General features: G+C 40.0%; 1 protein-coding gene across 7 annotated transcripts in view; it reads right to left on the reverse strand.

Annotated features, from left to right (window-relative positions):
• Window positions 1-2,700: 2,700 nt before the first annotated feature.
• RREB1 (ras responsive element binding protein 1) overlaps window positions 2,701-15,915 on the reverse strand; it is a 141,350-nt gene continuing 128,135 nt past the window's right edge. For all 7 annotated transcript variants that reach the window (XM_038389433.2, XM_038389432.2, XM_043508360.1 and 4 more), the window contains 2 exons: window positions 9,968-10,705; window positions 2,701-6,236 (listed from right to left, as the gene is read on the reverse strand). In XM_038389433.2, coding sequence (XP_038245361.1) covers window positions 5,716-6,236; window positions 9,968-10,705 — 1,259 coding nt within the window. In that variant the 3' untranslated portion in view covers window positions 2,701-5,715. The remainder of the gene's footprint in view (window positions 6,237-9,967; window positions 10,706-15,915) is intronic.

The following is a 15,915-nucleotide window of genomic DNA, read 5'->3' on the forward strand; positions in this document are numbered from 1 at the left end:
TAGAGGGAAAGCAGCCACAGCTGTGGCCAGCTCAATTAGGGCCCAGCTAGCCCTGATAAGAGGGCTGTGGGCCAGAAGCTGGAGGGGTCTCACCCTAGCCCTGGAGTGGGAAGGGCTAGCTGCCTGGAAGCAAGGTACCGAAGCAGAGCCGTGCTGGGGAATAGGGCAAGGGAGCTGGGGAGCTCCAGCCTGGTAAACCCTCAGACTGCAGGCCTTGTTTAAGGCCAAAAGGTACTGGGGCTGCAGAGGGGCAGCCCAGGGATAGGCAAAGGCAGCAGGTCCTAACCCCTTGCCAATGATGAGTGGCCATTACAGAGTGCAGTCTGCCCTAGTGAGCGGGGGCTAGATGACGACTGGTGGTAGCCACTGAGGCAAGGTGGGTTTAGAGGGTTGGGGGTTCCCCTGGAAGGGGCAGCACCCCAAGGTAAATGGCACCGGGGTCCAGGAGGGATACGGGGCCAGCGGCAGGCGAGACACCGGCCCGCAGAGGGCGCTCTGTATGCTGGAAAAGAGTGAATTCCCAGACAATGAGCAGGAAGCGCCGCACCAGTGAGTCATTGCTTCACTACAAAGGCCTTCAAAGCAACTCATCCAATTTAATGGGGAGAGTGGGGAGGTGGGGTAGGGAGAGGTGCACAGGAAATGTAAAAATAGATTGGGCAAAAATTAGGAGGGATTATCCCTAATAAACAAAACATACTACTGGACACTGACATGGAAGAGGATGTGGGGATGAGATGGGGACAGACCCTTCACAAGCAACTCAGTGTTTGGCATCAGTTACAATGAGGAGAGGAATAGCATCCATGACAGAAGGCAATGTGTTGTGATGCTGATCACAAATACTTCTGCGTATTGTCCACAGTTGAGGCCACCACATCACAGGACAGCAAAAGGAGTGAAGAATTAGCAAGAGGTGAAGAGGAAGGCAAAGGTGGTATGTGTCTCCAGGGTTAGCATTACATGGAGAAGGAAGGAACACTAATTCATATTGATTTAAAAGAGGAATGAGGAGACCTTCTGATGATCTCCTAGGCCCTGGTGAGCGTTCACTATTGTAGCCCTGTGGGGAGTGTTTGCCTTTTTTTAGAATCATTGAGATCCTGAGATTTACAGGGCAGCAACAGTAATGTTCCACACTGAATGGAGGTGGCGTCACCAAGGCTTCTGCTCCTAGGTACCTGCTTTTCCCAGCAGATTGCTCTTTGAACCATTCTTACTATGTAGCTTCCTCACCACTAGGGGAGCCTCTCAACTTTAGGTGCACGCATAGGGGACCACTTTCCTAGAGGAGACCGGCCAGTTTCTCACCTTCTCCCCACATGCCCTCTCTCTTGGCTATATAGAATGCCTTTGTACTCCATGCAGAATTTTGTCACCGCTCTACGAGCAGTTCTTCAGTGCTGCCTTAAGGTGGTATAACAGTTACACCCGCTGGGTGGCTGCAGGGCCAGTTCCAAGAAAGTGTCCAGCAGGCCCCCGGGTTTTCGCCTGAATCCAGATAGATGTAGCTGCAACCATCAGGATCCCTTGAAGTTTCCACAAGTGGCTTGTTTTTTTGTTTTTTTTTTTTTAGCATGTTGCCTGCAATTTTGAGTCCCAAGGTTAAATCTCCACAAAAGCAAGCAAATTAATCTGAGCTGGAGGTTTTAGGGAATGGTCTTCAGAAACCAAGTGTCACTGTGGCAATGGGGGGACTAGCAAGAGCAAAGTAAGGTGGTTTTGGTAGGTAGCTGTATTGCCCAGTAGTATTATTGGGTTTCTCTCAGAAACTGTTGCAGAACCAGGACAGAAAAAAATCATGGCAGTCACAGGGGCAAATTAAAATGGAATGGAAGGGAGTGTAAGTTACATGTCAGCAAAGGGGTTTCTGGGGAGCTTAATTTGGTATGATTTAAATATGAGGCTACAAAAAGGTGTAAATCACAGCAGCACAGACTCCCTTACACATGACTTCACAGGTTTAGAAGGCAGGAACCATCAATCACAGGGAGGGGATTTAAAAAGAAGCAGATTCGAAAATTCCTTACATTTCCTTGAGCTCTAGAATCTTGAGCTCAACCCGGATGGTAGTCACAACCCTGTGAAAGGCATTCTATATGGAGGGAGACAAAGTGCAAGTTGGAAGGCCATATTTAACTGACAAGCTAAAATAAAGCATCGTTCTCAGGTACTTGGACATAGCTGTCTATTACATCCTGAAGACCTCACAGCTCAACAAAATTCCCTGTGGAAAATTCAACTGTGATGATAGTCGCCACTGAACACCTATTTAATTTAAAAAGAATACTATTCATATTTTTTAAGAACAGCACCAACCCCTGACAAAGCCATTTACTTATGTGATCATGAAGCTGCAGTTTAAAGATGGAAAGAGACGTTCAAACTAAAGCTGGCTCAAGGAAACTGGCATAAAAATTCCCCCCCCCAACTTTTAATTAATATTTTAGCCAAAATCTCTCCCCCAAAAAACCCACCATTTTCAAAAGCTGTGGTTTCCCCAAACTGGTTGGAATACAGGACAAAATGTTCAAAATCTTTTGACCATCTCTAGTTCAAACACAGCCCAACAATAAGGGAGAACCATAAGACCATCCCTACACGTAAACTTAGACTCTGGTTTGTATAATCCTTCACAGATAGGCTTAAAAGCAAGTTACAACAAACCCACAAGAAGAGCCGTGTCCATTTTGCAACCTATAATTTTTAAATATAACATTTTATTGCTTAGATGGTTTGATACAGAACAGGTTTACTTTCAATTTGAATTTGGAAGTACTGTACAACTGAATAAAGAGAGGAATAAAAGTACCAAAACAAACGTGTGATTCTCTGTTCATGTGGCATAAACCAGTCTTGTACACAACTTGTAGCAGCAGTTTAAGTTCCCTTTAGAAAAAATATGAATTCTACACATTTATTATTGTTTCCTGCATGGGCTGAAATCACTAAGATTAAATTTCCTTCTTGAATAGAGAGAGGGAGAGAGAGACACTCACACAGAAGGGGAGAGAAGATTATGAATCATTCTGAAAATGGAATCAGACCGTCACATAGCTCCGAAAAGCCATTTGAGAATAGTCACAAACATAAGTTCTCTTTTTCTTTTTGCGCTTTCACAGTCAAGTGCTTAATGTAGTGATTGAATTATTTCATCGTTAAGTCCATTGCAACTCTGACAAAAGAATTTCAGAAGATCCATTTTTTTTTGTAAAAGCCCTGAGAAAGGAAAAATAAAAGGATTCAAAAAAAAAAAAAAAAAAAAAAAAAAGACAAATTAGCTGAACATGCAAACTAAGCCTAAGATTCACCCATAGTTTAAACATGTTATAAACTTCACAGTTTAATATTGGGGGAAAAAACAACAACAAAAGTTTTCTCAGTCAAACTCAACTAATAAAAATGTCAATAAAATGTGGCAAGACCTTATAATCTACTAGGATATAGATAAAGGCTAAATAAAGCTTTAAATCAATAGTGATTATTGCTAGCAGATGTCCCGGCAGGCTGCTGGGAATTGATTACTTGCTACATTGTTCTGCAGCATATAGTTTAGTAATGGCTTCTCCCCCATAATATTGCGCAGTTTAGTGTGGAGAGCTGCAAAAAAACCCCCAAAATTAAAAATAAACAACAAACAAAAAACCAAAAATACCCCAAATAATATAATTATTATAATTATAATAGTAATAAAAAATTAAGGGATGTGTGAACTGGTTTAAACTAAGTAGAACACACCTGGTAAAGTTTTAAAGGAATCATTGGTTCTGATTTTTTATTAGTTTCGAGTAACTTATTTCAAATCTGGTTCATACATCCCTAATTAAAAAAAAAAAATCACATATACCTCAACCATTTTTTTTTCTTTTCTTATTTTATATGCGAGATTATCACTTGAGAACATTTTTCTTCCTTTGAATTCTGGGGAGTTGGATTTCAGTCTCCAGAAAATTTGTTGAGAGAGAGAGAGAGAGAGAGATTTAAGGTCCTCTTCTTCCAAGTCTAATGAACGTAGGACATGTGATTTTGCCTGGGAAGGGAAGGGAGGATCACAGTATGGGTGAGGGAGCTGAAGTGGTGGAACGGCACAGTGAGAGTCCAGCAATACTATGGCTCTGTCTGTCCCAGAGATCATGACTGAAGGACAACAAGAACAACAGAATGCTGAACATACCAAAAAATGCACAGCTACAGTAGGATACATTTTGCTTAACCCAATAAATGCTGGTGGTTGGGAATATCTCCTGTTGTAGGCAACAGGAAGCCTGTGAAGAAATCCCAACCCCCAGCATTAAAGCGGTTAAACTATCAATATGAAATTTAGAAACACACACTAGTCTTCAAGCATCAACCCCAAAACCTCAGGAAGAAAGATTTTTTTTAAATTTATTTTATTTATTTTTAACATGTTTTATATTTGTAGTTTTATTACCAGTAGTATTTTCTTGCTTTAGAAAAAGACGGTAGCAAGATCATGATAAGGCTCGCATTTCTTTCTTGCTTTCTTTCAACTGGAAGACTAAATAACTTTGCTCATTAGTAACAAATGTCATGTGATCGGAACGAAGCAATTTGCAGTGCCTTCCTCATGCACTCAAGGTGGGAAGGGGAGTCCTTTCATGGCCCTCCCCACACATACCTATGCAGGCATGCTATCACTAGTGAGATGTTCCCCTGTACATTTGTGGTGATTACTTTCTTGGCCTCCATTTGATTCTCCAGTCAGAGGAAGGGTTCCATTTAAGTACAGTAGAAGAGCTGCAACATGAGAGGGGAGTTGGTGAAAGCTTAAACAGGGGATCCAAGCTGCACTGTAGATCTCAGTGGGCAAATATTGCCCATTCGTTTCTGCTGACTGCAGAGACTAGCAAACTGATGAATTTATAAAATAATAATAATAAAATAATAATAATAATAATAATAATATATTGAAGCAAATCAAACATATATAACAGCGGGTGCATAATTTCCATAGGTTAAGTTGCTATGTAACTCTTCTCTGTGTACTCAGTCCACAGTGGCCAGAAAGAATGTCTTTAAATGGTAACTAGATTACCATTTCTAATGCTGAAAAGTGGAAACAAGTTATGAGGTTGAAAGCTATTTGTCTTTCCTGGTTTTGGCTTTAACCAACTTTGAACACCTTCAACCACCATGTCGTTAATACCTGGAACTGGATTAATGCTCCATCGTATGGCAAATGCAAGAACGTCTATACTGAGAAAAATCAGCATCTCGTACATATTTCCTCTGGCTATCTCATCTGAAATTCATGTAATTTTCTTCCAGTTATTGGCTGTGGTATCCAAGGGCTTCCCCACCCCACTGCCCCCATTTCCAGCTCAGAGAACAAACACAGCGACTATAACAGATATACAAGAACAAGCTCACACACACACCAATACAAAAGGTAACATTAATGCTTAAATGAAAAAGGTCCTCTCCAAATAATTCATTAAAATATTACAAAAAAAAAAATCATTTTTTTTTTTGAAAAAACCTATGATACCAAAAGATCTAATAAAGTAGTAAGGCACTCAAATCAGTATGTATTGTAGTCTCTTGCATTATTATACTGAAAGGCATATGGCACTGAATCCAGTCTGCCATACTATCCCACAGCTGAAGGTCACTCTTACAAAATATATTCCAAAAACCTTGCTCTGCTGGTTTTAGTTTGTGTGCTGGGATGGGTCCAATTTCATAGTAAAAAATTCACTCAACTCCCAAAAGCTGAGGTGCACTATCTGCAGAGGCAAGAATGTGATTCATGGGAGATTTTTTGTTGTGCATCTCCAGCAAGTCCTGAATGAAACCTGATGGACTCTCGTGATCACAGTTACCCCGAGATTCCTGATCTTTTGTGATCTGTTTCTGTGCATTCTTGTTGGATTCTGCAAAGCAAGTACTGGCTGTTCGTCCAGGGGTTTTTTCCTCTCTGCAAAGGGAATCCTTCGCTCCATTGGCCAGACTTTCTTTTCGGTTTCTACAGACAGATGAATGGTTACCAAGGCCTGCAACTGAGTCACACTCGTTTTCTGAGATGGGGTTAGTACCACTGTGGATAGACTCATTTTCACTGTCTTCTTCACACCTAGACTGGGTCTCCTCTTTGTCACTCTCCTTCTCATGGTTCCTAGCATTCTTGACCTTCTGGTGTATGCGCTGATGACGAACCAGGCTGTGTTTCAGAGTGAAGGTCCGTTCACAGGTCTGACATTTGTACGGTCTCTCTCCTAGGACAGAATTAAGATCAAAATGTAACTAAGATTATAAATACAGTTCCCTTTCTCTTTTTAGGACAGAACACCATATAAAACTGCTCTAGACCAGCGCTGTGCAGGAGGTCAGACTAGAGGATCATAATGGTCCCTTCTGACCTTAAAGTCTATGATTCTGTGAACTGTGGGTTGGGATCCCAAAGTGGGTCACAACTCCCTTTTAATGGGGTCACCAGGGCTAGTCCTAACAATGTTTAGTCCCAACATTTACTGTAGGATTCCCTTTCACGTGACTTGGATGACTACCTGCTACTTGAGTATGAAGGTTAACAGTTAAGTTCCTAAATAAAAGAGGCCTGATTCAGAAAGGTACTGAGCTTCTGCATAAACAGCACCTCTGATAATCAGGCTGCTTTTCTTTAGGTGTGTAATGTTAGGCACCAACATTTGCAGGTGTTGGCTTTATTGACGTCATATACCAAACTATATACCATATGCCACTTCGGTAACAACTGATATTTAACAACTCTGTACCTAAAATCTGTGTAACTATATGGTTTCAAAATCTGGCTGTAAAACTACAACTATACTGAACCGTATCTCCACCTGTGTACCCAATTGCCTATTTAATAGTGAATTTACCTGCAACTACCCTACTGAAACACAAGACAATGGTTTTAGAGAATTCTTCAATCTTGCCCAAGGTCAGCAGGATCTGGTAGCGAGAGAGTACATCCAGCTCATACGGTTATTCATTGCTAAACATTTAGCTATCACATAAACCTCCTGGGACTGTAAAGGCATCTGCTGAAACATGTATTTTTTAAGGGGACTATGTCGTAACTTGGGTAGATGGGTTAGTAATGTGACATGCTGTATTCATAATCTATAATTCATGTCTGTTAAAATTCCATGCCCTTACGTGAGCAACTTTTTCTGCCAGAAGTTCAGAAAAGTCTTTTGAAACTCAAAGATATTTGCGAAACTGAGCCAATGGCATCGAGGCAGCAGTTTCCTTTGCAGGATAAACAGACTGCACGACTTTCTTTCCCCCTGAAAAGGATGAAAATTACCACAAAACAGTAAGGACTAGCTCTGGGCACACAGGGGATGGAGATCATAGAAGGAACGAGGATGATGTGCCCAATTTTTCTGGGCAACCAGTATTTAAAAAACAAGCCAAGCAGCATGTGATAAAATGTATCTTCCTCAGTCACTGATAGAAGGGTGAACATTTTCCATACAAATTATTAACCCAACTAGAATGGAACCTGCTTAGAAATAAGTTTGGATATAGCAAAACTCCATCTCTTGTTAAGTAAAATAAGAGTCCCATAGTGATTCACTATGCAAATACAGACCAAGTTGCAATGTGCCTAAGCTTATAAGTGGTTTCTGAGGCAGAGAGTAACTTTACTCTCAAAAAGTTCTGGTTAGGAACCAGGATACTGTAACTCAGAATCAGGTCCTGTTTAATGCTGCACTTTGGTGCACTTCATATCCTGCATCCATGATCAACAGAAAGGAAAATAAACTATGCAAGTTTGGTATGATTCCACTAATACGATAGCTTCTTGATCTTTTAAAAAATATGAGTGCATAGAGTGAGCTCATAAATTTGAAGAGCCCACAGCAATGGATTGAGCCAGACTTACTGTAGGTTGTACAATAATATACTAGAAAATAAACTGTAGGGACCAGCCTGCATTGGAAGAGAAATGGACTAGAGATGAGGGAATGGCTCTTCCATGTATCTTATTTTTATTCTTCAGGCAGGCATTGTTCAAATTTTCCCCACATAGCCCTGCCAATGCACCTCAGTCTTAACCCAAAATATTCTTGCTATGCTGATCCTAGCCCTTTTTTTTGTTTTATCGAGAGGTCTTTTTTAAAAAGGAAACCTTTCAAGAAAGAGAAAGCATCTCATAGATTTTTGCCACATATAAACTTGAATGAGCAAGGGAAAAAAAAAAAAAAAATCAATGTAAGTGACTGAGAGTCCCCAGTTGCGGAAAAATGTGGATGGGGTCACAAAAACAATTTTTTAGAAACAACTAGCAATGAAGCTAGTTAAATGTATTACGTTTTCAGGAAAAAAAATCACGTACTGCTCAAGGTAGTTATTCAAGACTACTACAGAAAAAGTTAAAAACCTAAAGAAAGCGGAGGGGCGGGGAGGGGAGAAGAGAAAGACTCCAGTGATAAGTCCAACAAGCCTTCAGGAACAATTAAAATATTAAAAGTATCTGACACATGGATTTTTGAGGAGCTCATCCTCAGAAAGCACAAAAGCATCATTTGGCTCGTCAGAAAATGCTACGTTAGACTTCAGAATCCCTCCCCAAAGGCTTTCTTGAACACAGATGTATCATATGTAGTGATTTTGCAGTGGACACAAATAAATACAAGAATGAGACCAAACTAGTTTTTCCTTGTGACACAACCCACATGTCTAGCAGTGAAAACTAAACTCACTGCAACACTTATCCTTCAGACTCGTAGCCCGATTTTCAAAGTGATGATCTTTCACTGACTTCGAGGATTTGTGGATGCTCAACACTTTGGAAAAGTCACACTAATGGAGATTTGGTGTTATTTTTTTAAAGACTTCATTCAGAAATCAGTTTTGCATCTGAGAAGTTAATACATTCTTTATTTACTCAGGTAGGTAAAAAATTGGACCCACACACTTTTTAAAGGTGTCTTAGTGTAGTTACTTAAGTGAAGCTTCACCTTTGATTAAAATTTAAATATGACGTATCCAAGCTTAATCAGAAAATATGTGACAATGAAAAGCTATGCCAAAAAACAGCACACAAGGAAGTCCCTTTTCCTGATGTCACTTCAGCTTACTGCTAAGTGAAATTAAGCACACCTGAATTCTACATATTTGGAGCAGTGTGAATGATTCACAACTCTTTGGGGTCATAGTTATTGCTCAGCCATTCTACATGTGGATGACTACAATTTTATTAATCAAAATGAAAAAGTCATCTAATCCTCCGTCGTAATGCAATGTTGAACAATATCCTATTGCATAAGAACCCCATTTATTCCATGATGACTAACTGCACAACAAAATCACTGGAGATCATTGTACCAAATGTATTCCATCTGCTCTGCTCAGGTTCAGAGAAAGAGTGGAAGCTGATCATGGCGTTGCCTTTGACACAGTTAAACACAGCGAGGAGTGTGAGCAAACAGATCCACGGAGGCATAGAGGTGCTGGGTCTCTAGAATCGTATGATAAACCGACTCCCGTCCTCTGATGTATTCCCTTTATAGTGTCATTATACTTCAATGTGCAATAAAATATAAGAGAGGTGCAGAGCCACAGAGCAGGGGGCAGAGAGCTGGATATAAAATCTATGCAATAGTTTCCCTGCTCTCTCCTCACCTCCAAATTCTGCACCACGTAAGTGGAAAAATAATTTTGAAAAAACATAAGCCAAATACACACCTCCCCCAGGTAAATAAAAATATAATTAATATGCATTTCCACTGAGCTTTCTGCAGATGTAAAGGATTTTGCATGTTTACCATTCCCTCCCCATTCCTCTCCAATTCATTTTATGTTGCCACAGAAACTTAAACTCGCCTCACAACACAGTTTCATTGTGTTCATTGTACAGCAGAAATTAGAAGTCCCTGCTCATGCTGAGGTCCAACAGGCTGAAGAGCTCACAGGATGCTGACCATAAGCAGCAATCTCCTCCCTACAATACTGTCTCATGTTCTCCACTTACCTGTATGGGATCTCATGTGTCGTGTCAAGTCCTGTAGAGACCAAAACCGCTTGTTGCACACAGTACAGACTTTCTTCCTCTTGTCTGCCTTTGTGGTACTCTTTGCCCCATTAGTCTTTGGTTTTTTGTCATCATCACTCTTCTCACAGGACTTTCTCTCTGTGCTCTCTCCCTCAGAGATGCTTTCGCTCTCTTCATTCTCCTTTCCTGTTGCTTCACAGTCCACAGAAGATTCTAGCACCTGTAAGTCCATTGGGGGCTCTTCCTGATCAAGAGTGGAGTCTTGCTTTGGGGGAGCTCCAGCTTCATCCTGAACACACTTGCTTTCATCCTCACTGCTCTTTTCGTCCTTTCTGTCCTCGCGAGCATGGGCCTTTTTGTGCCGTCCAAGAGTGCCAGCAAATTTGAAGGTTTTCCCACAAACATCACAGGCGTGTTTCTTTTCAGTCTGAGAACAGTTACCTGCACTCTGGTCACTCTCTGACAGTTTAAAGTCCATCAGCTTGCTGGCAAAATTGAGGTCAAGGCTTTTGTTACTTACAGAGTCTTCCTCTGGTCCGTCTTCATACTCATCTGCTTTATCTTGTGCATCCTCTTCTCCTTGGGGCGAGTCAGCCTTTTGCTCCTGTTTGGGACTGCATTTGTTTTCTGGTAGCTCCGTTTCTTCCTCTGGCTGCTCTCTCTCACAGGAGGTCAGATCCAGAACCCCACCTAGAGTCTCCAGATCTGACTGACTGTCTGTAGGAAAAGAGAGGGAAATTTCTGTCAGTCAGACATCCTCCACCAACGAAGAATTAAGTATGTGTCCTGTCAAGGCATCACAGACTCACTAGCATCACTAATTCATTCAATTTATTTACCGCCAAGGCCAGTAAATGTACAGCTGAGAGCAGAACATAACAGACACCCAAAATGAGGCCATTAGGAGTCTGTAACAACATACTTTCTTCTCCAACATACAGCTACTGGTTCTTGGGTCTCAGTTTCATTGAGCCACAGTACAATCACTCTCACTATAGAGAACAAATGGTAATGCTCAGATACCAAAGAAGGGGAGGTAAGTGCAAAACTATGATAAATGCATACCAAAGATCTGCAATTATTTTTTAATTTATAAAACAGGAGAGTTTTTATGCATTCTCAGAGACTACTTAATCTGTCTGTTTAAGATGTGGTTTCTATATAACGGAGCCCCTTTGCAAAATAAAAACAAAATATAATTAATTAGCATAATTAAGTGTTAAAGATTGTTACATTCCGAATTTGGGTAGACACAGATATGGGTCATACTGATATACATCCAAAACACAGAAATCATGGAAGTTTGTGCCAGTATAGGAGTCAGTTCTCTATAGTGAACACATTTATTAAAATGGTACTACACCGAACTAAGACAAAAATGCAGCTATGGGGTGACATCACCCATTGTTTTGTGACCCCTGCAACAACCAGACATAGGGTGAGTTATCAGCCTCAACTACTGTAGGGCTCCCTGCTTTTATCAACTTGCGTCACATTCTTAACATTGTTTAAAACACAGTTTGAGTTATAGTCCTTCATTTCTTTAAAGAAAAATGGAGATAGAGAGCTTCTGAATTCTTTATAATGGGTAATGAATATGTAAATGGAAAATAATCCAGACCAGATTTGGATGCCAAAGTTGAGACTGATGCATGGGACGCAATTGCAGCTATTGTGCCTCTTTTTAGTTAAGATTTCAGGATACAAGCTAGGCAAATCATGTTACCAAAAGCTGTGACTCTCCTTGCTTTAGTCAATTGTTTGCAACATTAATATAGGCATAGATGTTAATATTCATCAAGTGAACATTATCATCTTTTATATTTATCACGGAGCTAATATTTTGAAAAGACCTCTAACATGCTATACGTACTAGCAGATAAAACACTGCATAACTAACAGTGGATTTAGTGTTTACCTGCAAGTATAATAGCTTCTTAGTAACTATAGAGATTTTAAAATGTTGATAAAAGTTAAAAATTATTTTCTGGCTGACATATACACAGCACATGGAGTTTGTCTCAGAACTGCCTAGATTTTTTTTATTATAAGCTTCTCTCATATAAAGAGAGCAGCAACCAGAGATGATAGTAAGATAGCTATAATGCTCCTGATAGTTTGGAATAGGTTTTTGTAATACAACACCTTCACATTGATAAGAAACAGAAAGTAAAGAAACATTGTGGCTAAGCAGAACTTCTAGTAATTGTGCATACCCACTTAATACATTGTAATCCTGATACATTTTGGTGGGGGGTAGGAAGGACCACAGAATCGTAAGACTGGAAGGGACCTCAAAAGGTCAGTCCAGTCCCCTGCACTGAGGCAGGACTAAGCATTATCTACACTATTCTTGATCCGTCAGCAAGATGCAATCTCACTTGTTAAATCAGAATAGATTGGTTTACAAAAGTAGTTAAATATACAAAGAACCAATAAAGTTTTCACTAGAATTCATATTCCAACCTGTGAAAACATAGGACTTAACCACAAATTGGCAGATAAGGGATTTTGGGGAGGGAGATGACTCAAAAACAAAGATCACCTGGAAGTTCCTTACAAATTTGCGTTCATATTTTGCCTTTTTTGGGTAATATTAGCACACAGTTTATATATAGTGGATTTTCAAGGGGGAAGTTACAAGAAAGAGTTGTGAAAAAAAAAGAGTGGGACATCTATTGTCATTTGAGAAATCAAATTGAAATGCTATGGCATAACTCTAAAATTAGCACTGCTCTCCTACTCATACTAACAAAATCTCTCATATATATATATATATATATATATATATATATATATATATATATATATATATATATATATATATATATATATATATAAAATCAGAATTGGTGTTCACAGAAAATGCTTCTGGATATTGTAATATTTAAAGCTAGCAGCCTACTGGATTTGTGGTGGAATTTTTGGCAGGGGAGCAGCATTGGAATCTCATTATCAGGCTATATCCACACTGGGAAAGTTTACCAAAAAAAAAAAAAAAAAAGTTTCCCACTGGTTCTAACAGCTGTTCAATTGAACTGGGGTGAGATTTAGTGGAAGCCATAATGTAGACAAGGCCCTGGTGGCTGCATCCATTGTTAGCCACACATTTTGTTAAACTAATTGAAATGCCTAGTTTTGAAAATATGGTACTGAAAGGGCAATTGGATTCTCAGTTTCCAAAGTAGCAAGGGTCATGGCACATAACAGACAAATCTTTGGCCTTTTTCTTTTCTTTTTTTTCTTGTAACACAGCCTGTTTCGCAGTGCCTGGAGGGCCTCCATTGCCTTCTCAAAAGAAAAAGACCTAACTACACTAATTATGTGACAGGCAAAGGTCGAGGCAAAAGGGAGGAGCAGGACAGGTTCTTGACTACAGACCCTAGTTAATCACTAAGCAAAACTATGTAGGGAATGAGGGGGTGGAAACTCTGTATCCACCCCAAAGACGAGTACTAGCCCAGGGAGGTAAAGACAAGTCACAATGATCTTGAAATATGATGAACCATCTCAAAATGGCTGCCATATTCTATTACTGTCAATGGGACTGAAGCCACAGGTTGACCCTGAGCAAAAGGGATGCTATCTCCCACTGTTACCAATGGGTTGAAGCCAGGCTGGTCTCTGTGAAGATGGTGACCCCTCAGTCACTCATGAGGGCCTGGCAGGGAACAGAAGAATGTGGAAGTGCCAAGAATGGGGCAGTGAGGACAGCAGGCATGTGTTAGGGAACAGGAACGGAAATTATGAGAACTCAAGAGGAATGTGGGAAGCAAGAGATGGAGTGAGGGGAGGCAGAATAATGGAGAACATGAGGAGACTGGGGTTAGGAGTGCAGAGGAATGGAGGGGTTGGGGGGAGGATCTATAGCAACATAGAAATGCTGTGCAAAAGTAGGAAGATCTGTTTTGTTTAAAAAAACAACCACCAAACTTTACCCAATTCTCTTGGGACAGGGGACCATGCATCCACCTTTGTCATTCTCTTCAATGCAAGAGATCTATTCCAAAGGGTGGGTGGATCACAGATTGAATTTGAGCATGTGACCCTATGCGTGTGCAGTCAAGAAATGGTGTGCAGAGAGGGGCTTAGAGCCAATCAGAAGTTGTGAGGGGCAGGGAAGACGTTGTGAGATGGAAATAGCTAGTTTAGCTGTGAGAGCTTTCCATTTCAAAAGCTAGGCACCATATTAAGGTGTCCTGTTTCAGATTCAGACACAAAATTCAGATACAAGCTAGGAATACATTAAAATCTGTGTGTGTGTGTATTGAGAGTGATACTTTTTGCTGCATCTGGATCAGCTCATATTTTTAGGAACAATTTCACAGGTCTGTTATGAAGGAGCTGAGGAAGAAGCGTTATTATTGTATGAAAACTAGGGGTTATAATGGAAAAACTGTTTTGTAACCTTAATATTAGTAGTTACTATCAGAAAGTGGTCTAATAGTCTCCAAGGAAGCTGTAGGAACCCTATCACAAAGACATTTAAAAACTGGGGTAGGCAAAGCACTAGAAATAATGCTGTAAGAACAACTGGCACTGCCAGAAGGAGAAGACAGAATAAAATAGAATATTAGAGCATCCATCTACATTCACCACCAGCACGGTGCTTAACTTCTAGGATATCCCAAGGAACACTGCCTTTCATGCGTGTAAGATGGCACATTTTCTTTCACTATCTGAACAGCTTCCACTAGGTGGAACCATTTAGTAAGTTTTTTTTATGTTTTAAAAACACACAAGGTACAGCTTTTCCTAGTTCCACCACCAAAGTAGGGAACACCTGCCCAATCACAAGAGGCTTAGGATATCAAAGCTCTAAAGTGTTTTTTTTTTCCTTCTTCATATTCACTCAAAATATATATTACTGATATCCCTATTAAATCTAGTCACCTTTAATGCGAATAATACAGATTAAAAACAGCTAGTTTATGTTTGAGGATTTCAGTCATACTCCTAAAATCCTTCCAACTAAAGGAAAAAGTAAAATCATAAAAGGACAAGTGTAATTTATTTAAAATAAATAAATCCCATCAACTTGTAATAAATGTGGGAAAAATCAACAATTTACCCCCCCAAAATAGTTATTAAATACAGTAACTCATGAAAAACCAGATGCCATGATATTGCTTATCTTCTGGTACGGGTTCTGATCCTGCAATATCTTCTTCAAGTGAAAGGTCATTACTCATGTGAACAGTCCTATTGACTGACGTGAGTGAAACTGTTCAAGACTGAGTCTGCTAATTTGTCCAAGAAGTAGAAATCAGTATTTGAATACACCAGAAAGCCTAAAGGATTTCCCAGCTGTTTTAAGATGAATTCCATTGTTTAATCAGGAAAGTGTTTTTTATACTCCACTGGCTTAATGCAAACGATCATTATATATCTTCTATACAAGATTCTCTACTAAATAACAGCACTTGCTTTAAAACAACTTCATGGCTCTTGCCTTTGTTATGCACTCTAGTGCTAAGCAGCTCTTCCTTTGTCATGAACTATGATCTGGAACCTGAAGTTGCTATGCATGCGAGTCTTGCCGGCCACAGAGACTGCAATTTCAAGCCCTCTGTCCTGCTAGAAAGTAACAATGATCTATTTGACATGTACTGGGGGCTGCAACAGTTGTTGCAACATCATAATTCTCTAGTGTAGACAGGGCCTGAGAGACATAAGGATGGATCACAGAGATGGAGATTTCTAAGCAATGATGGATTCTGCTAAACATATTAAATATACTTACTTTGTAAATATTTGCCTAGTTACCTCTGGAAGTAGTTCTCAGCTTTCTCATATTGGGACCACTTTCTGAACATATTTGTCTGTCTTTCTGTATTACAGAAGAGAGAGGCCCTCTCTTACCTAACTCCCAGTCCCAATTCCACACCTTCCCTGCATCAATTAGAGCATAATGTTTAGTCACAAGA

This window comes from Dermochelys coriacea, chromosome 2 (assembly GCF_009764565.3).
Source record: "Dermochelys coriacea isolate rDerCor1 chromosome 2, rDerCor1.pri.v4, whole genome shotgun sequence".
Classification (NCBI taxonomy): Eukaryota; Metazoa; Chordata; order Testudines; family Dermochelyidae; genus Dermochelys; species Dermochelys coriacea.